The 23,147-nt window shown below is 44.2% G+C and overlaps 1 protein-coding gene across 4 annotated transcripts in view; it reads right to left on the reverse strand.

Annotated features, from left to right (window-relative positions):
- The window catches only part of TGFBRAP1 (transforming growth factor beta receptor associated protein 1), a 70,313-nt gene that overhangs the window by 37,185 nt on the left and 9,981 nt on the right, over positions 1-23,147 (reverse strand). For all 4 annotated transcript variants that reach the window (XM_008051249.2, XM_008051247.2, XM_008051248.2 and 1 more), the window contains one exon: positions 6,983-7,684. In XM_008051249.2, the coding sequence (XP_008049440.1) occupies positions 6,983-7,684 (702 nt within the window). The remainder of the gene's footprint in view (positions 1-6,982; positions 7,685-23,147) is intronic.

Genomic DNA, 23,147 nt, shown 5'->3' on the forward strand with positions numbered 1-23,147 from the left:
CCAAGTAATAAGGGCCGTCTGGCTCTGCTCCAGAGGCGGGACAACACTACACATTAACTGGAGGCATGGAGTTTGGCATTTCTGGTGCTTTATAGTAATTAAAGTGTTCATTAATTCAACAATAGTAACACTAAAGTATATTCAAAGAGCATCAAAACTGCTGAAGGAAAGAAACATGAGGTGCAGAGCTGCAGAATGCATTGAGACTGAGTTTACGAGGAGGTGATTATGTGAGCGCATTGGACTGTGCATTTGGCAACGGTCCGCTAAACAGGGCTGAAAGAAGAAAGGGCAGCAACCCACGGGCATGGCGCATGCCACCTTCACCCGGGTGCCTGGTGAGATGCAAACTAGCGAAGGGACAGGCGTGGAGTAATCATGAGGATGGGGCTGAATTTTGTGTCAAATAACATGCCCCGACAGCACAACTGTCAGGTCCCATGGGCGCCGATAACGCTGTCCAGCCTCATCCTGGAATTAAAACCGGACCATTGAATTTATTCACTTAAGGCTGGGTATCCTCTGACTATGGGTGACACAGTGCAGGGGCCCGGCTACTGTTCTTGAAATTAAAAAAAGGCAAAAACCAGAGGTCAAGAATAAAGGCATCTACACAAAAAGAAAAGCAAAGCTGTCACTAGAATAAAGAAGCAAGCGGGAGCTGGAAAATGGGGCATCCAGGACGAGAGGTCGCAGAAGGCCCGCGGCGCCCTATGAACAACTGATTCTATTCCTGCCATGCCGTTGATAAAAGTCTATTGGGTCTGTACTAAGAGTCTACTGTGCAAGAGTGCAGGTGCTGTCAACATGCAGATGTCGCAAATATGTAAGTGCCACACCTTTTAAAACCATTACTTTCAGTCGTGCACCCTCTAAGTTTCAGTCCACCCCTTACTGAAGTAGCAGGGGTAGAAGTGGGGGTGGGAAGCGGGGGTGGGATGGGGACCACAGGGGGTGAACAGTGGCTGAGTTCTGTGCCTTCTTCGAGAAGCATTACCATAAGACGGTGTTTGTCGTCACGATAATCGATCGCATTAGGAAAACGTCCACACAAGTGAAAACCGCTTTTGGCTTTGCTTTGTGAAACATTCACAGCAGTAACAGGAATAATCATGAGTCATATTCAGGGAGAAGGGCGGCAGACAGAATGGAAATGCACCCTCCTATGTTTAAAGGGTTTACATTCATCATATTGAATGTAAATATTCATATAGTAGTTTGTCCGAGCTATTAACTTCTGAGGCCATAAAAAGATGGTGGTGGTTACCATACCATATAGAGAACCTGTATGTAGGTAGTGTGCACGTGACCTTACAAGTGCTCTTTCCATTGGCTTATAACTGGACCAATCGCAAGCAGAACCAAAATTAAGAAGGTTGGTTCATCGCACCACAAGTGGACTGGATCAAGAAAATGTGGTGCATTTATATGATGGAATATCAGGCAGCCACAAAGAAAAACAAAATTATGAAATCTGCAGCAACCTGGATGGAATCAGACTCTATAATATTCAGTGATTCATCACAGGAAAAAAGATCTGAGTGCCAAATATGCACACTCACCAGTGGACCCTGAACATTTATCATAAGACTACAAGAAAGGAAATGGCAGTAGTGGGATGCTGCCAGGGGAGGGGGAGGGCACATGACATCAATAAGGGCACCCACGCTTTACCTGTATGATGACCACGTATGTACCTAACCCTCATTTGTGCCCCACATTTTAAAAATAAAATAATCTTTTTAAAAAAGGAAAGGAAAAAAAAAAGTTGGTTCACTTGGCATGAGGTCCACATAGCTGAGACAGAGTAAGCTTGGGGGAAAAAAATGCAACCCAAACATGATTCCCTATCATTTCCCTTCAATCCCAACACTACAGCCACCATGGGGATATTGGAGTCAAATATTTACACCACAAAAGTCTGTAGGTATTGGCACATGAATAGAAAAATTAACTGGCGGAACAAAACAGAAAATACAGAGACAGGCCCGATGGCATAAGGAAATTTAGTGTGCGTTAAAGGCGGCCGCCTCAATCGGTGAGGAAAAGATGGATTCTTTATTGAGAGTACTGGAAGAATTGGACAGTCATATACGAAAGATAAAACTGAATGTTTTTTTTTTTCCTTAAAAAAAATTGGTTTATTTGGTCTATAGTCCTCTTTTTTTGGTATTTATTGTATTTTTGTTTTCTTTTAAAAAAATTATTATTTATTTAGAATTGTGGGGTACATTTCAGGGCTACGTATACAAATATTCATCGTGCAGGTACCCTTATCGATGAGGTATGCCCCCTTCCCCAGGCAGATATCGACTACTGTCAATCACACCTCCCCACCCTCCTATCCTCCCCCGCAAAAACTGAATGTTTATCATTCCTTATACTCTTCACTATAAGACGTGAAACCACACTAGTACTAGCAGAAAACACGATGAATTTGTGTTTAACCTGGGCAGTGGCTATTCACAGGTATGACCATAGCTCACTGCAGCCTTGAAATCCTGGGCTCAAGCAATCCTCCCACTTCAACCTCAGTCCTGAGTAGCTGCAACTACAGGCACATGCACCATACCTGGCAAGATTATATAGATATTTTGTAAAAAGCTTTTGCATAGTAAAAACTGGAAGCAGATATTTAAAACATACAAAACAGCGAAGCTGGCGTCTTAAATACTTAAAGAATCCTCCCTCCCAAAAAAGGCTAGTACGAAGATATACTGCCTGGTAAAGAAATGCAAATGGTTCTAAACTTGAAAAATGTTCAACCCTGCACATAACAGGGGACTGTAAATTAAAACTGTACTGAGAAACCATTCTTCGTGCACCAAGGCAGAAATGTACAAGTGGACAATATACTCTGCTGGCAAAGCTGGAGGGAACGGGCAGCGTCACAGGTCGTTGGAGAGAAATAATAATCGAGGGGGAAATCTGCCAATACACCGCATTACACTTTGACTCAGCCATCTCACCCCTGGAAAGCTTTGCCATAGATACACTGAAAACACACACATACAGATAAGTCCCTATTAATAGCTACAGACCAGTAGCACGCAGCTGCAGAAGGGCAGGAGCACCACCTCTAGATTATCTTACGAAGTGAGCACCGGGATACAGTAAGTTAAAAAAGCAGATGAAATAAAGCACGCTACCACTGAGCCAAGGAGGGAGACACATATTTGTGTCTATGTTTTATTTTAAAATAAAAGGATAAACTCCCCAAATAAAAGTTACCCATGGGGGAGGGAGAGACTAAGTGAAAAACAGGATATACGCTAGACCTCTTTGATTAGATCTTGCCGTATCCATTTGCCTTGGAACCTTGTAAATATTTATATAATAAAAAAAAAATAAACTAAAGCAAAGTCTAAAAATCAAAAGTGAAACGAAACCAACCAATCAAGTTGTACATCCAGTTGGTGGCATAACCACATTTAGGGGAACTCTTCCAAGTGACTTTGAAATGCAGTAATTTGACTGTATATTCCTAACACCCGAAGGATAAAAAGAACCACAAACCATCAAACTTTTTCCAGTCATTATACTGCAGAAACAGTAGTGTTGGTCCTGCTATTCTGTGCTGGGTACCACGGGATAAATCCAAGAATAATTCTGTTGGGGTGGTAGAGAAGAGTTTTGATGTGGTTGAAAGGAGACACAGATATGCTGATGGAATGGTTCTAGCAATATGACCTCACGATGCAGTTCTCTTTTAAAAAACAAACTTAGCTGGATGTGGTAGCACCTGTAGTCCCAGCTACTCGGGAGGTAAGGTGGGAGCATCACATGAGCCTAGGAGTTCGAGACCAGCCTGAGCAACACAGCACGATTCTATCTCCAAAAAAGCAAAATAAAAATAAAAAATGCATACATCCCAGCACTGTCTGCTAAAAAGGCCTGGAAACAATGAACAACAAGCACCTCTATCTCCCAGACTGTTGTCTATAAACATCAGCGCTCCTTGGAGAGATGGCTGAAACCAGACCCAGAGCAGGAATGCCCGAAGTCAGGGAAGCTATCCGATTTCTAGGGAAGTCTCAAAGACATTGGTGAATCCACCCAAATAAAACCCCACCAGGCATGGAGGGAACCAAGCGCATGATGTACATTCAAGTTCAAGAATTAATAATAACGCTGTTTTGAAAGTCATTTCTGGAAGACAGAAGGGACTCTCTTATTGAAAATTGCCCGGCCAGGCTCGGTAGCTCAGTCTGTCATCCGAGCACTTTGGGAGGTCGAGGCAAGTGGATTGCCTGAGCCTGAGGGTTCGAGACCAGCCTGGGAAACTTGGCAAGCCCTCGTCTCTACAATCAATCAAAAATAGCCGGGCGAGGTAGCACGCGCCTGTAGTTCTGGCTACTTGGAAGGCTGAGGCGGAAGGATCGCCGGAGCCCGGCAGGTGGAGGCTTCGGTGGCCGGGAGCATGCCACTGCACTCCAGTCTGGGCGACAGAGTGAGACCCCAACTCCAAACAAAACAAAACAAAACAAAAAATAGTCAGGCAAGGTATTTTGCCCCATTCAGCCTGTTTATACAAAACACAAAGGGTAGCCAAACAGTTAAGGCAAACAGTTAAGGGGAAGCTTCTCTTCCCAGAAGCATTTCCCATCATATATGAAGGGGGACATGAAAGAAATAGAATGTCACCATTGAGCAGCCCCCTAATGATTGAATGGATCTGGGCAATAACCACTAAAAGCTATTAACATCACACACAGGAGAAAAAGGCATTATGTAACCTGGGATGGAAGCACCCTACCACTATGTAGTAGCCTCGCTCTCCCCCAAAACGAGGAAATAAGAAAAAAACAACACCTTGAGTCTCCCAAGTACCCATTTGCAGGAATCACAGAGGTCAGGGAGGCATATTAAACGATACTAAACGGGTGGAATCATCAAAATCCAGACTGTGGGAGATTATAGGTGGAACCATACAATTTCTTCAACAAAAAATTAAAGAAAAATAAAATGAGAGGGAACAGGGACCTAGATAAAAGAAGTATAACAGATCCACCAACTGCAATGCATGGGCCTTATTTGAAACTGATTCAAACAAGCAAAAAAAAAAACCAAAAAACAAACCTACGAATACTTAAACATAGATCTATGTTTATATTATGTGTCTCTCTACTACTCACATCTAGACATATTTGAAATTAAGGAGTTACTGTCAGGTTTTTTTTAGGAGTGTAAGAGTTTTGTGGGTATCTTAAGTAGCTGTAACTTAGAAATAAACACTAGGCCGGGCTCAGTGGCTCAGCCTGTAATCCCAGTGCTTTGGGAGGCTGAGGTGAGTGGATTGCCTGAGCCCGCGGTTTCAAGACCCGCCTGGGCAACTTGGCGAGACCTCATCTCTACAATAAATCAAAAAATCAGCCGGGCGTGGTAGCGCCCACCTATAGTTCCAACTACTTGGAAGGCTGAGGCGGAAGGATCGCCAGAGCCCAGCAGGTCGAGGCTGCGGTGGCCAGGAGCGACCATTGCACTCCAGTCTGGGTAACAGAGTGAGACTCCAACTCAAAAAACAAAAAACAAAACAAAACAAAAACAACAAAAAAAAGAAATAAACACTAAAATATTTAGAGATGAGATGCTATGACGTCTGAGAATTGCTTCAAAACACCAAGCAGAGGAAGTGAAAGATGTATAAAGAAACTGACAACGCTTGATGCTGGGTGATGGCCACCTCAGGTTCATTATGCTACTGTCTTTTCTGTTTATACAAATATATCGTCTACAATAAAAACAACTCCTAGTACAAATTCTTCACTTTTTTTGAAGAAAATAATTGGCTGGGGTCAATAATTTTTTCTTCAAACAGTAAAGATTTGTGCTGTCAAGTCATGAAAAGACGTGGAGGAACCTTAAGTACATATTACTAAGTGAAAGAAGCCAATCTGAAAAGGCTGCATACTATGTGTTTCTAATTATATGACAGTCTGGAAAAGGCAAAACTACAGAGACCATAAAAAGACGAGTGGTTGCTGGAGGAGGGGACGGATGAATGAGGGAGCCCAGAAGAGTTCTAAGGTGATGAAAAGATTGTGTATGATGCCATCATGGGGGATATGTGTCATCACACATTTGTCAGAACTCGCTGAACATACAACCCCAGGAGTAAGCCCTACTATAAACCAGGGACTCAACGAGAATGATGGGCCAAGACAGGGTCTTCGGCTGTCACCAATGTCCCACTGTCACTGGAGATGTTGACACTGGGTGGGCAGGAAATGCAGGAGAACTCTCTGTACTTTCCACTGTATTCTCCATTAAAAAAAAAAACAGCATTAAAATGGACTCACTTTCACAAGCACCCCCATAACATACACATATACGCTAATTCTAATATGAGCCGCCCGTGACAGAAAGAGAATACCAGAAGACACCGCTCATGTGAATAGCTCTGATTCTTAATTTTGAGAAGACAGTCTAGAGAACGAGCCGAGGCCACACAAGAAGAGCCAAAGCCACTTTCAAGGAGCTAGCCTCTAAAAACTTTTCTGTGGGATGAAATGAGAGGAAAGAAAACAGAAAGTTATGAACACATGAGTGAAGACTTCACATCTGAAAACACTTAGCCAGCTACCTCAACTCTTTAGAATGAAGAGCAAAACCAATCAAGTGACAAACCCACCCACATGGGAAAACCTTAGAAGGAAGCCTCACGGAGGATAATTTTTGGTAGTTATTTACGCCACAGAATTTTCCCAAAAGAGGGCCCTTCAAGCTCCACTTTACGTGAAATAAAACTGCTTTTAGGAACAGTCTGTTTCTCTTCCACTCACCCCCCATTCACAGAACCATCGAATGGGACTTTCCCAAACGCTGGGTATGTGCTTCTGCACATCTGGCCGCACATCTCGAATGCTGGCCGACACCCTTCACGGGTATCTACTTTGCCCAGCTCCTCTCTCGCTGGGAACGTCCCCATGCGTTCACAGAGCCCCCCCAAGAAGAACAGGCCCCACCAGCGAGTCTTCCTCACCCAGCCCTCCTGGGCCCGCCAGCAGGAACTCCTGCCTCCCAATCCTCTTGACGATCGGCCGCTTCTCCTCGCTGCAGTAGGGAAACAAGTCCTGGGAGACGCCCGTGCTGTAGTTCAGGATGATGTACTGAGTGGTCAGCGCCAGGCACAGGAAGTGGCCGTCCACGGCCACGGCCAGCGGCTGCTCCGGGGTGGACACCTCCTTGACGATCTGCACCCGGTCCTCGTACACCAGAAACATCTGGATGGTTCTGCGCTTGATGGAGATGATGCAGACTTCCACGCAGAACGGGTCCCCGCTCACGGGGTTCTCGTTCAGCGCGAACGTGGCTGCCCCTTTGATGCGGGCCCCCGAGGGGACGGGCTCCAGGTTCACCGTGCTGACCAGCGTGATGGAGTTGTCGCACAGCACCAGCAGCCGGTGGAGGGCCGAGGCCGCACGCAGCTCGCTCACCGGCTTCTTGAAACCCAGGTGTCTGTGCAGCTGCTTGGTGGCCGTGAACACAGCTGGCCCGGCAGGCGCGGGCTTCTCCTCTAGCAGGAAGTGGTAGATGGAGCCGTCAGTGGCCCCCACGTAGAGGTCCCGGCCGCAGCACTCCACGCACTCGATGTGGACGCGCTCCTTGTCGCCCATCAGCAGCTCCCGCTCCACGGCAGAGACCAGCGAGAAGGCCTTGATGCTCATCATGTCTGCTGGCGGATCTGCGGGAGGAGAAAGGGGAAGAAGATGGGTTTCGGAGGAACGAGGAAGATGCAGAAGCGCGTCATGTCACAGGAAGGACACAGATTCCTCAGCTACCATTTCTGTTCAAGAAAGTCAGTCAACACCATCGAACAATGGAAAGAAAACATTTTCCCACGACCTTACCCACCAGACAACAGGGAGAACCCAGCAAAGGACCACACATGCAGGTGCTTGCGGCCACATGCCATCCTGTTCATTCCTTAGGGAGCAAGAGTCATCTGGAGCATCCTCACCCTGCTCCCAGGAGACACACCTGTGGGTGGGAGACAAGCCCACGTATTCACCCAGACACAGCATAACAGAAGAATTCTATTATAATGCCAGAAGCGATCTCATCCACCTTCTACAGGGACTTGAATGTATATTTGAGTCAACAGTGGGATGCAACTCCAGGATCCTGCCTGAAACACCGGGGCAGAAATCCTGTCTGGCATGCCCCCAGGCCACAGTAAACATGTTTCCATCCAGAGGTAGAGATGGATGCCAGGTCACAAGCCATTCAGGCATCGAGCTCCTGGGTGAGTATGTGAGCAAGCTGCCAGCTCCCACTGGAGGAGGACTGCCCACGCACAAACCCTTAGCTCCCTGCTTTGTCCTCTGAAGAGAACTCTGGTTTCATGTGCCACCAAGTCAGAAATGGCAGACCAGGCAAGATGGCCTTTCTTGACTTCTCCGGCAGCCAGAGGTAACTCAAAGGCACAGTACCCGTAATCAGGGAGCAGGACAGGGGGTAGGAGAGCTTGAAAGAGGACTGTGGAGGGCATGGAAGTTACAGGGAAGCTGGGTCTGCGTCAGAAAGCTTTCTCTAGGTTGGGCGCAGGGACTCATGCCTGCAATCCCCATCCTTCAGGAGGCTAAGGAAGGAGGATTGCTTGAGCCCAGGAGTTCAAGACCAGACTGGGCAACACCTCATCTCTACAAAAAACTTAGCTGGTGAGGTAGTACACACCTGTAGTTCTAGCAGCTGGGAAGGCTGAGGCAGAAGGAGCACCTGAGCTCAAGAGGCTGTAGTGAGCCATGATTGTGCCCCTGTACTCCAGCCTGGGCAACAGAGTGAGACCCCAACTCAAAAAAAGAAAAGAAAAACTTCTTTAGCACAAGTTCCTTAATCATTGAGGCATTCCAGCAAAAGCTGGAAGAACTCTCAGAAATATTTGAGAAAGATTCATACGCCAGGGGAGGGGAGGAATCAGACAACCTCTTCAGTGTCCTTTATCTCCAATTTTAGAACGTTACAATTTCTTGTACTCCTCTGTTCACTGGAGCAGAGAGAGCTACACATGAGTGACACTCCAGCCTCCTTCCCTGGGCCAACAAAATCCCCAGAAGGGAGGGTGCTCCCGGTCTGGGAATGAGACTCATTTGTGGACCCATCAGTCTTTGTTTTAACTCATCACTAGAGCAAATTACTTGGTGCTACGGTCAGAACGTTTGTGCCCCCCTAAAATGTGTATTTTAAACTGAATCCCCAGTGTGGCAGAGATGACAGGTGGTACATCTGGAAGGTGATCAGGTCATGAGAGTACCCTCCCGAATGGCACTGGCACCCTTATCAAAGGGGCCTCAGAGAGCTTGTCTGTCCCTTCCACCGCTCGAGGAGGTAGCTAGAAAGCCAGGCACTCATCAAACACAACCTGCCATGCCTCGACCTGGGACTTCTCAGCCTCCAGAACTGTGAGCAATGCATTTGGTTGTTACCGCAGCCCAAACAGACTAAGACACTTGCCTTTTCCAGCCTCAATTACCCTCCCATACATTCTAGCAGTTAGGAAAAAATAATAATGACGGCACTTATTTCATAGGGTTGTTTGAGGGTTGAGAAAATCAGCTTGTGTACAGTACTTCCTATCTGGCACATAGTACTCTAAGTTTTGGATCTCATTATTAATACTATGGTTCTGGACCAGCTTCCAGCCCTCTCTCACCCCTCCAGTTTGCTTCAGGGGTTTACTTCCCAAGCGGTCACCAAGGAACAGAGCAGGGCTGTCTGCTGTCCTCAGATACAGGGAACCCAGTCACCTCTGCCCAAAGACAGATGGCCAAGCAAGTCTGAACGCATTCTCATGCCAGCCTCCAGTCACTGGCACTTCATGCTCATTGACGGAGCACACATGCACAGAGACCAAGAGAAAGATTGGAGAAAATGAGGAGGAAGGCTCGGAAGGCACCGAAGAGAAGGAATCACGTCCATCCAACTGGGGCTGCAGGAATGTCCCTGGACTCTCAGGGAAAGCTGGGGAAGAACTCCTGCAGGCTTCTGCAAATCGTTTCTGGCACAAACAATTCTTAAACACATCATCTGTTTGTCCCGACAGAACATAACCGGCAAAATCCACCTAGACGATAATTTTTTTTTCTCCATTTAAATGCTAATGAGTAAAACCCAGGTATTGAACCATAGGCTTTGAGACATTCAAGTCAGTGGAAGCAAAGCAATACAAAATACGTCGCCCTTCATTGATTGATCAATTAGGGCTGGATTTTAAGATGGCCGGATAAAGTGGTTTGCCCATTGAAAATATAAATTGTGTTTCCCCCTTTGAGGAAAGACTAAAGAAACAAACTTTGGGCGCCTACAACCAAACTCCTCTTATCTAACTTCTTAAAAGTGTGATATCCATAATTCTAGCATAAGGGATAAACAAAACACATGTAGCAAAGAACATGATGGACAGAATCAAGCACCTCTTATTTAGTTAAGTCCTAGGATGGACAGAGAAGGGAAACACAGAGAGCTGTAAGAAAAGTATGTGGCTTGTTGAAAAGTCATCATTCCATAATATTTACAAAGAAATGCAATAGTGTTTCATTATCTGGTAACTACAGCTTCTCAAGCCTTGCCAAAGATAAGTTTCCTGCTACGGGCCTTTAGATAGGGAATCTGCTTTAACAGCTATATGGTAATAAACCAGAACTACATGGAAGTCAGTGAAAGCTGACCACGTAACATGCTGGTAACTAAAAATGATTTACTATATTAAGCAGTGAGAAAACTCTCTCCATGACCTAGCTCATATGATATATTTACTTAGATAAAACATGAATCATGAAAAGATCTACTTTAGGCCACACCTCTGTACTGTTATTACACACAGCTTACTAGGATCTGGATCAGAGAGGTTTCAATGTAGCAGTAAAAGTAAAAGTCGCTCTAAGGTGCACAATTCAGAGTTTACTGTGTGATCTCAGGCTGACAAAATACACTTTTTATTAGAACTTCACTCTAAAAGCATGGTTATATTTTAAGAGTTCCATTTCAATGTTTACCCAAAATTTTAAAATACATACCCAGTTAGGGAAAAGACTGAAAAATGCTTGTACAGTCAAGAACCATACTTTTTTGTTGTTGTTGGGGGTCAGAGTCTCACTCTTGTCACCCAGGGTTTAGGTGATCCTTCCGCCTCAGTCTTCCAGGTAGTTGGAACCACAGGCATGTGCCACCATGCCCAGCTAATTTTTTGATTTAGCGTAGAGATGAGGTCTCGCTATGTTGTTCAAGCTTGTCTCGAACCCCTGAGCTCAGGTAATCCTCTTGCCTCCGCCTCCCAAAGTGCTGGGGTTACAGGTTTGAGCCACCATGCCTAGTCAAGAACCATAATTTAAACAAAGATAACATATGCAGAAAGCACCTCTAAGTGTACAAAAAATAAAAAGCTAAGCCGAGCACAGTAGCTCACACTTGTAATTTCAGCACTTAGTGAGGTCCAGCCAGGAGGATCACTTGAGTCCAGGAGTCTGAGGCCAGCCGGGGCAATATAGTAAGACCCCGTCCCTATTAAAAACTTTTCTAAAATTAGTGGTAGTGTGCACCTGTAGTCTCAGCTACTAGGGAGGCTGAGGTAGAAGCATCCTGTGGGCCCAGGAAGTTGAGGCTGCAGAGAGACAGGAGCATGCCACTACACTCCAGCCTAGGCAACAGAGTGAAATCCCTTCTCAAAAAAAAAAAAAAGTTACAAGATATGGTCCCATTAAGGAACAGACTAGCAAAATAAACTAGGAACAGTACAAAGCAGCATGTGCTAAGGACCCAAATTAAAATATATGTTAGTAATTATTTCCTAACAAACGAAAAACGTGCGCATTGTCATCTTAAAGATACTGCCGCCGCTAGTGAGAATTAGAATCTAAGTGAGTGTCTTAGAAAATGCTAATGTGAAAATACAAATCTTAAGGGAGATGGTTTTGATGGGATTAATGGTAGTCAGTATCTGTCTGGGGATGGGGAGACACCTCTTATTAACAAGGGTGCCTGAACGAAGCATATTTGTATACCTAACCCTTAACTGTACCCCACAATATCACAATAAAAAATATTGATTATAAAAAAAAGGAAAAGAAAATACGAATCTTTTTCTACAAACCTACACAGAAACATAATCTTTTGTCAGGACCTGGGCCGCTATTTTAAAACTTGTTACTTTTGGCATCTTTCCTTGGACTCTTTAGGAAGTTTTCTAAACTTCAGTTCAAAAACAACAATTCCATTTTATCTGGCTACACACAGAGCTGAGCTAGTATCTTCATATTACCCATAAGTTTCCCTTTCTTCCCCCTGTGTTCTTCACCTGGAAACCCTCACAACAGCTATGCAGGCTTCCAGAGGTCCTGCTTCTCTTCACAGTACATGCAGCCAAGGAGAGCTGACGGGAATGACTTCAGGAGCAATGTGGAACTCCGGCTATATTCTGATTTCATGGATACTGTCCCATAAAGTAAGCACCAGGTCCAGATGCTTCTGCTAGCAAGTCCCAACACACACGTAGGAATCACATAATTTCAATTTCACATAATAAATGTTCCTACCAATTTTTTTTTAAAGGGAACGTGGCCGGGCGCGGTGGCTCACATCTGTAATCCCAGCACGTTAGGAGGCTGAGGTGAGAGGACTGCCTGAGCCCACGGGTTCGAGACCAGCCTGGGCAACTTGGTGAACCCGCGTCTCTTCAATAAAACAAAAAATTAGCCGGGCATGATGTCGTGTGCCTGTAGTTCCAGCTACTTGGAAGGCTGAGGCGGAAGGATTGCCTGAGCCTAGCAGGTCGAGGCTGCAGCGGTCATGACTGTGCCACTACACTCCATCCTGGGTGACAGAGTGAGACACCAACTCAAAATATAAATAAATAAATAAATGAATAAACGAAATGTTTCCCACTTTATTCGGTGAAACCAGTATAATTTTGATATTCAAACCAGATAAAGATATAGGAAAAAACAAATATCACAGATTATTCTTACTCATAAAAAATGTAAAAATATTAAATATTAGCACCCTGAATCAACTAATAGCTATTTTAAAAATACAATACGGCTAAGTTGGGATGCAATATCGGCTTAAGGTAATAAATCTATTGATTTAGTTCACCACACTTATAATTAAAAGAAAAAACTAATATTTCAACAGATGCAGAAAAAAGCATTCAATAAAATTCAATATCCACTCACAACAAAAGTGTGTAGCATATTATCCTGTAATCCCAAGCAAACAAAAATCCTAAGAGCAAAATTTTAAAATCATTCCCTTTAAATCAAGGAACAAGAAAAGAATTTCTATTACTTCTGTTGTGAGTTGAAATGAGTCCTCCCACAAAACATGCTGAAGTCTTAAGCTCTGGTTCCTGTGAATGTGACCTTATGGGAAATAGGGTCTGTATAGATGATCAAGTTAAGATGAGGTCATAGGATGGGCCCCAATCCAGTACCACTGTGTACTTAAAAAAAGGAGAAAGAGACAGACACAAAGGAGAGATGTGAAGATACAGGAAGAGGTCAGGGATCTACAAGCCAAGAAGCGACTGCAGCTGCCAGATCTCGATCTCAGATTTCTACCCTTCAGAACTGTGAAATAATACGTTTCTGTGGCTTCAGGAGCCCAGTCTGTAGTACTTTACTATGGCAGTCCTAGAAAACTAATACACTATCTCCAGTCAACATTGTATTGAGAGCCTTTGCTAGAACAGTAAAACAAGCAAACAAACAAAAAAGAGGAATCATTATAAAGAATTCAAACAAAGACAATAAAGCTATAATTATTCACAGGTGACATTACCAGCTATATAGAAGCCCAAAAATAATGTGTTAGAATGAGTCTTTAGAAATAGTTTATTTTTTAAAACTCTGCATTTCTACACACAAACAACAATTAGAAACTTCAATCTTAAAAAATCATTTATGACAGCATATAAAAAAGGTATGAAAGAATTCTCTGACAAAGATGTACCAGATCACTATAAAAAATAAAAAAAAGATCTTACTGACATTAGGAAATAAGACAGACCAGGTGTAGTGGCTCATGCTTATAATCCCAGCACTTTGGGAGGCCGAGGTGAGAGGATTGCCTAAGCCCACAGGTTCAAGACCAGCCTGGGCAACTTGGCGAGACCACATCTCTACAATAAATTTTAAAATTATTAGCCGAGCATGGTCTACTTGAAGGGCTGAGGCGGAAGGATCGCCTGAACCCAGCAGGTTGAGGCTGCGGTTGCCGTGAGCATGCCACTGCAATCCAGTCTGGGTGACAGAGTGAGAGTCTGACCCAAAAAAAAAAAAAAGAAAAAGAAAAAAGACATTAAGAAAAATCTATATAAAATCTAAATCCCAGTAGGATTTTCTACAGAAATTGAGAAGCTAGTTTTAAAATTTAAATGGAAATCACAAGATCAAGACTAGTCAAAACAATCTTGAAAATTAAAGACAAACTAAAGGACCTACACTAACTGATTCCAGAAATTGCTATAAAACTACAGCAATGAGGACATAAGGACAGACAAATAGGTCAAGCCCTGAACTGGGAGAAAAATTTGTAATACATTTATCTGGCAAATGACTCATATCCAGAATATATTTAAGCTCCTACAAATTAGCAATAAAAAGATAACTTATTTTTAAAATGGAAAGACTCAGACACTTTAAAAAAGAAGGTACATGACTGATCAATAAGAATATGAAAAGATGCCCGTCATCACCAATCGCCAGAGAACTTTATTTTAAGCCACAATGAGATTTCCACTTACTAGAATGGCTACATTAAAGACGGACAACACCAAAAGTTAACGAGAACAACTGGAAAACTCACACCGTGTTGGAAGAAGCATAAAATGATGGCATCACTTTGGAGATGTTTGGCACTTTTTAATAAAGCTAAACGTGTATTTATCCAATTACACCACTCTCAAAGCTTCCATTTCTCTTGGGTATATATCTATAGCCACAAAAAGACTTGTACAAGACATGCACAGCAGGCTTACTCATAGCAGCCCCCCAAAAAAGAAACAGTTCAGCTTTACCCATCTATATCCATTTAGTTGAGGCATATTTATACAGTGGAATACGACTTAGAAATGAAAAGGAATAAATCATTGATAAAGGCAACAAATGGATGAATCTCAAAAACACAGAAAGAAATGCACATGCCGTACATTTCCATTTATATGAAGTTCAAAAGTAGGTGACATTAATCTGTAAGCACAGAAATCAGAACAGCGTTTACTCTGGAAAGAAAGGCATGGCTGAGTGGAAAGGGACACAAGGAAACTTTCTAGGGTGACAGAAATAGTCTATCTCTTGGTTGAGGTATCAGTTATGCAGGTGTATGTTTCTGTCAAAATCCAATGACCTGTGCAATTATGTTCCATGTATTTTACTTACGCAAATTATGTTTTTACAATAAAAAGAAAAATTTCCCCTAACTGGCTCAGAGTAAAAATGCCATTCCAAAACAAATTCTAACAGGTATAGAGGAGTGTGTGTGTGTGTGTGTGTGTGTGTGTGCGCTTAACAAGCAGATCCTAAAATTTACATGGCAGAGAAGGACCATAAAAGGCGAGACACTTCTGAAAAAAGATAAGGTCAGGACACTTGATTCAACAGATAAGATGTAATAAAAACGTATGGTAATTAAGATAACGTGGGACTGGTCCGAGGAGAGACCTGGAGAACAAATATGGGTGCTTGTGTGGGAGAGACACAGACTGCTCGTATATGGAAACGTGGAACCTGACCAGAGCGGCACTATATACTGTGTATCCAAATGTTCAATAAATAGTAAGAGAAACTGCCTCCTCCCTTAAACCTTGCATCACAATCACTCCAGATGGCTAAGATTCTGAAGTATGAAAGACATAACTTGCTCATGACCACATGGTAGGGGAGAATTGCTAAAATAAGATAAAAGTTAAAACGCAAAACTTTTGTTCTTTAAAAGACACGATAGGGTGAAAAGATAAGAAAAAATAAGGAGGTTAAGGAAGAAGACACATGTCGCATATCTGACCAGAGGCATCTGTATGACGTGGGGAAGTCCTGCAGCTAGACCAATCATCTAACAAGGATGGGCAAAACACATGAAGAAGCTTTGCACTGCCACAGAAACATGCATGTCCGAGAAACATGAATGAAAATGCCACCTGATTAATCACCTGGAACTCGAAAATTATAACTACAATGAGACCTCATTTTATACCCATTAAATGGAGAAAATATTTGAGGTCTGAGAACATCAGGTGTTCATGAGAACACGGCACACTGAGAATGCTCCCTGATACCAGTGAAGTTTCTGAACTGCTAAGAACAGTCTGGCACTACCTAGGAAGCCCCTGATAGCACTGAGGAAGCCACGGATTCCACTCTAGGCAGATGCCTCACGGAGCTTATTTTGCATTCACCAGGTCATGAACGGGAAAATTCAAGGCTATCCTGTTCGAGATAGGGAAAGACTGGAAACATGCCAAGCTCCCTCACAGGAGGGAATGCTGCACAGAAACAAAAGGGTGAATGACAGTGACCTTCAGGGACAAACTGGAAGGGAAACTCAGGGCAACAACAAACACAAATCCAGGGAGGGCAGGACTGGGAATGGGTCTCCACCAGATTTCTAAGAAATCAGTAACGTTTCCTTTTGAAGCCAAGTGTTGCTCTTATTATTATTCTCTGTATCTTATGCAAGTTACAAATATCCTTTTATAAGTATTGAATACTAATTTACACACAAATATACACACATTCATATGTATAATTTGCCTCATTTTCCCAAACCAGCTAACCTGGACATAGAGAAACATCTCGGCTTAACAAACTTGGGAGCATTCACAAACTGCAGTTCCTTGTTTAAAATTCCATTGCATGGAGGCATGCTTATCATATAAATAAGCTATTTAGTTCCTCCAAATTCCATGTTTAGTTTACATCCTACCCACATTGCATGGCCATTTCTCGGAAATCAAAGTCCAACTTGGGACAAGCTATTAATCATTTCCCTTAAACCTTTCCTTGGTATCAGAAGGTGAAGAAGAGAGCAGCATGATGGCCTGTGGGCAAATGCCATGCCCTCGGTGGGCATTCATACCTTCCAGATGGCAGCTTCCAAGAGGTCAGTCTTCTACCTCCTGAGCCTTTGTTCACCTCCCTCCAGCTTCTAGGGCCACACAAGTATCTCCGTTCTTATTTTTTGACCAGTTCAAGGCTGGCTTTACTGTCTCCCTCTTCAGTCCCTCTGTACTACGAGTTTGCAAACCATCCTAGAAAAAGTGCTACATAGCTCGCTGCCGAATGTCACTTCAGTCACTCTCTAAGTACTCCCCTTGGGAAGCAATGCGCTGATGCCAGCGCCTAGTCCACCCATTAGAGTACTTTTGGAACTCTTTCCGGAATGGCCATCAGAGCTGTCACTGTTATTTGCTGGGGTCTGACAATTAAAGTTCGCGAACTTGCCACCGTGCACGTACGTGGGCGACACTATACAATTAACTGCACTGGAGCACACTCCGTACTCACCTCATGGGCCCTCAATGACTGTTTTCTTTGAAGATAAAGGAAATAGTGAAAGGAAGACGTGTGATGACATTCAGGACATCAATGGTAATACAATGATGGCACTGATGGCCATTCCAGAAAGAGTCCCCAAATTGCTATGATGGGTGGACTAGGTGCTGCCATCGGCGTATAGTTTCCCAAGGGGAGTACTTCGAAGGTGACCGCAGTGATATTCAGCAATGAGGTATGTAGCACTTTTTCTATAAAGAGTCTGTGGACTTAATTGTAACACCTTGTAACTCTCGACAAGGCCAGGCCTCATAAAAAAAGTCACAGCATAAAGAATAAACACGGCCAGCCTGGGCATCTTGGCGAGACCTCATCTCTACAATAAATAGAAAAATCAGCTGGGTGTGGTAGCACACACCTGTAGCTCTGACTACTAGGAAGGCTGAGGCGGAAGGATTGCTGGAGCCCAGCAGGTCCACGCTGGGGTGCCCGTGAGTGTGCCACTGCACTCCAGCCTGGGCAGTGGAGAGAGACTCCAACCAAAAAAAAAAAAAAAAAAAAGAATAAACATGAAATAAGAGCAATTTTTTTAAGTGGACAACCCAGACACAAGAGACTTGTAGATCCAACATTAAAAGAGTTTTACATACATATATTATATAACACATATAAAATAGGAAACTCCTAATCTGGGACAAAAATAAATATATTCTGCTACAAGAATGCTATGAAAAATTAGCATTTATTAAGATGAGCTCCTTACCAGTAATTATTCTTGAGTCAAGGAATGACACTGTGTAGCTGCTACATCATGAGAGCCTGCTTTAGGTTCGGCCTGGTGTCCTAGGTGTCTACAAAACATCTCACACTTTAGAATAACCTCACACTTTTAAATGAAACAAACTCTTGAGAGTCCTATGCAGCCATCTGTGTGACAGAATTTCATCACTTCAGCAGGAGGGAACCCCAAAGCTCATCAGTGGGTACTAAACCTTATAGCAGAAGGCACTTTCCTATGAACAAACTGAGGATTAATGCTTTATCTACCATTTAAAAAGGATACTACCATTTGCTATGTTCTCATTTTGCAGGGTTTTTAAAATTTTTACTTTATGATAGTGCATCATAAGTGAACAGAGGTCAAATGGTTATTCTGACACGGACAAAAGCCAGGTCGGAACTGACCCAATGCGGGCAGGGGTGGGGGTAGCCAGAATGTGGACCACACACCTGAAATGTGAGGTCATCACCCTCCATAACACACCCCGGAAGCTATGCCACTGCCTGAAACAGAAACTCCAGACTTGGCATAAGACTGAAGCCTTTACAATTCTAAACTCAGCCAACCTTTCCTCCCGAAAGAAAAGTTACAGCTATTAACTGATCCATATCGTTCCATAACAGCAGTCGTTTGTTTTATACACCACGTTTAGTTATGAATTGTCAAATTAGCTAGTCTCTAGAGTTTCAAAAAGCCTGTACAAGTCCACAGCACTCGACAAACCAAGCAGTTGTGGGCTTTGAGCAAACACGCCTCTCTGGACACTTTTTCTTTTTTTTTTTTTTTGAGTTGGAGACTCGCTCTGTCGCCCAGACTGGAGTGCAGTGGCCGCTCCCGGCCACCGCAGCCTCACCTGCTGGGCTCCGCCGCAGCCTTCCAAGTAGCCGGAATGACAGGAATGCGCTACCACGCCCGGCTGATTTTTTGATTGTAGAGATGAGGTCTCGCTGCCCAGGTGGGTCTCGAACCCGCGGGCTCAGGCCATCCGCTCACCTCAGCCTCCCAAAGGCGCGGGATGACAGGCTGAGCCACCGAGCCCGACTTGGACACTTTTTCAAGGGGTTAGCACCACCAGTCAGAAAACAATCATTATTAAATACAATGGTAAGGTCTAATTTAACAACATAACAACTAAAAGAAAGCAAGCTGCCTCTTTCTTAGCTGCTAAATACGTCATTTATGCATGCGGAAAGCAGCAACGTCTGCGGAGACAAGGCCAGTCCGAGAATGAGCATTCAGAGGGTGGCGCAGATTCCTACATACTGTGCTTCCTCTGCCTGGCAGACATGCCAGCTTCCAATAGGAGCACTCTTTCTTTCCTGGCATCTTCCCGCAATATGCAGTTGTCCTATTAATACAGTAACTCTAAGAGTTTCTATTTGGTCATATTAATAAAGAACTTTCCCTTTATAGAACACAAGGTTGCTCTCAGAAGCATTTTCTCCACTAACTTGGATAAACATATTCACTAAGACCATGATGCCACAGACAGGTACCGATACCCTCCCCCACCACAGTGGGACAGGACATGGAGGTGGAAGACAGTGATGACCCTGGGTAGGCCTAGGCCAACGTGTTTCCTTGTGTCTTCATTTCCAACAAAAGCGTTTTGAAAAATCAAAAAGGAGAAACGTGTTGAACAAGGATATAAAGGTAAAATATTTTTGTACAGCTGGATAATGTGTTTGTGTTTTAACCTAAGTGTTGTTACCAAGAGTCAAAAGCTAAACAAAATTTTAAAGATTATAAAGCAAAATAGTTACAGTAAGCTAAGGTTAATTTGTGAGTGAAGAAAGAAAATGTGTAAAATAAATTTATTGTACCCCAAGTGCACGGTGTCTAAAAAGTCTACAGTAGCATACAGGGATGTCATAATGGTCACACGATGACAAAACTGCCCAGTGACACAATTCTCAGGGCATATCCCCAAGATACGCAAGACTGTATATCCCATGTTAGCTCTAAAAACCAAACCTATAAGGGAATTATTAAAAAGCTCTTGAACACCCTAACAGCCTTAGAGAGGGCTGAGGAGAAGACAGAACCTGGGACACTCCCTCAGTCGCTCATAGCTCCTTGTCAACTGGCTATGAGGTTGGTGCCACACCACCAGGCGAGAAAGCTAATTGCAAGAGACACAGCACCTAACATCCAGCCTCTGTCTTTGTGGCCCTGGAGGGCTTGGCGCAAACTTGGATCCTCCCATTCTTCTTCCTGGCACAGGCACCAGCCCCATGCCCACCTTCCTCTCCTGGCCACGGTGTCGTATCAAGCAAGACAGGCAGGTATGACTGAATTTTTTTTTTGGCCTGGAAACCTCTATTTGTGCTACGCTCCTGACTGAATAGAGAGTCATATCACAGACCCAAATTCTTGTACTGGGTGGAAAGAGGTAACTCGCTAATTCTCCCATTGCAGGCCACCTTCAGATATGTTCTCTGTGTGAAACAAGTGAAGTGAACAGGAGTCCTCTCCTAAAAAGCAAACCCACAGGGGATTTCTTCTGTTTTTTCAGTTACTGACACTGAGATCATTCTGGCCATCTCCTTTCCCGCTGGACAAAGAGATTCCCAGGGCTCTCTTCTTGTTTTTGATCACTCTAAAGCAAGATAATTAACCAATAATCCCTCAATATATCAGTGTCTGCAAACTTTAAGCTGACCCATGAAGCTACCAAAACACATCCTCGAGGTGTGACTTCCTTGACTATCAGAGAGCCTATCAAATCCCCCATGGGAACTGTAGGGGTCTAGACAAACTCCAACTGAGGGACATTCCTCAAAACCTTGACACCCTTCAAGAGTTCTAAAGTCATGAAAAAGGAGAAAAGACTGAAGAATTGTCACAGATTAGAAGCCAAGGACATGTGGCAACTAAATGCAATGTGGCAAACTGGATCAGAAAAAGGATCCTGGAACAGAAAAAAAGATCTAAGTGGAAAAACTGGAGAAATCTGAACACCATGTGCAGTTGGGTTCAAAGTACTCACTAAAGTTAATTTGTTTTGATGACTGCACTGCAGTTATATAAGATGGTAACAAAAGGGGGAGCTAGGCAAAGGGTATTCATGAACTTTGCGATTTTTCAACTCCTTAGTAAGTCCCAAATTACTTCAAAGCAAAAGTTAAAGTAAAAATGCAATCAGGGCTTACTGGTTAATTTTCTTGCCTTGGGGTCAAAAAAGAGGAGAGAGACCCAGGTACTTCCTTTTCTAGCAGGAAAAGAGATGGTCAGAATGAGCCGAGTGTCAGTAACCAACAAGGACAAATAACAGCCCGGCGTTCAGCAGTCCCACAGAAGCTCCCTTGGTTATCTCAGGGCCACTGGAGCAGTTTTATGATTTAGTTTCCATGGGGTCACTTTTGGAGGTGATTTTTCTCCAGTGTAATAGGTATGTCCCGGGTCTAGGTAAGAATATCTATAAATCAAAAGTTCTTCCCCCTCAAAATGATTTCAAAGAGAAAAGTGTGGCACTTTTGCTCATTTGGAACATTTCCCAGAAAGGGGCTCAGGTTGGACTGGGGTGAGTGTGAGTGACTGTCAGGTCCAGAATCAGACAGACTATGAGTATTGGGAGAAGCAGGTGGCCAGCGGCTCTGCTGTGGGCACTTGGGCCGGGAAGAATGAGTCCCTCCATAAGGAACAAGGCCCCAAGCAAACCAGGCCACCCTAGAGCTGAACTGTGGCCAATGGCCAACATGGGCGTGGTACACAACAGATACTCCCAGAGCTAGTCTGGGAAGCCTGAGCTCTGGCGTAGCTTGGCCACTTGGGGTGACGTTGGGCGAGTCTCTGAAAGCCTCTGGGCCTGTCTCCTCCTGCGTAAAACAGGAACATGGACTGAACTGTGTGCGCCCCTCTCCTCTCAGCTACTTCTGGATGAAAAGAGAGGAAAAGGGAACCTCGAAGGGCGTCAGCTCCCAACAAGAGCCCTTAACCAGGCTCCACACAGCCTCCTGGGGCAAAGGTTGCTCGAGCCTGGATGAAGGACAGTGCCCACTGGCTGCAGCCCTAGCCGACACCTGACTGCCCCCTCACGGAGTCTGAGCACAGGGCTGGGTTGGAGACTGAACACTTGAAACGGCATCGTGACTTTTCTCACTCTGGCGCTGACACTGAGAGGTGGACAGGGACATCCGGAGACCCTGGGTGGCTCGCTCAAGGTTCCACAGCTGCCAGGTGATGACACAGGGACTTCACGCCAGTTTCCATTTGTGACCCCGGGGACCATATTCTTCCCACTCTGTTTGCTGAGAGGGACAAGCATGATTTCAGATCCTCTCTTTGAACTCAGCCCTCCTGGAACAAAGCTGACAACTCTGAGCAGGAGGCCGCTAGGCCCTTAAATCGACGGCCCCACTGCTGTCGCTCCCCCCGAGGGATCCGCGTTGTCAGCAGGGCACTTCCTTCCCCATGGGAGTCTACAGAGGAATCCTATGATCTTATCTGCCTTAGCTGAGCTCAGACACAGAATAACACGTTTACACATTTCCCCACTAACCCAGCAATCCTATCAAAACAGGACATGCGTTTCTGTGACACAGATCGTTCTTCCTGAGCTGCACCCATGTGGCCCCATGGTCGAAGTTCCACAGCCACCTGCTTAATGATTCCACCTTGAAGTTTTCCAGAAATCATCTATAAATGTATTGGCTCGGACACCAATTGATAGTCATTTCATGTTACCTTTTGCACTCATGGGACAAAGATAGCAAAACACTAGTTATAGCACAATGAGTATGTTTCAATGATCTGCAAGAGTATCTTAAAATATATATATATATATAAAAGCCAGGCTCAGTGGCTCAGCCTGTAATCCCACGCCTTTGGGAGGCTGAGGTGAGTGGATTGCCTGAGCCCGCGAGTTCGAGACCCGCCTGGAC

The sequence above is a fragment of the Carlito syrichta genome, unplaced genomic scaffold, assembly GCF_000164805.1.
Source record: "Carlito syrichta isolate Samal-C Ts95f unplaced genomic scaffold, Tarsius_syrichta-2.0.1 Scaffold169207, whole genome shotgun sequence".
Taxonomy (NCBI): Eukaryota; Metazoa; Chordata; class Mammalia; order Primates; family Tarsiidae; genus Carlito; species Carlito syrichta.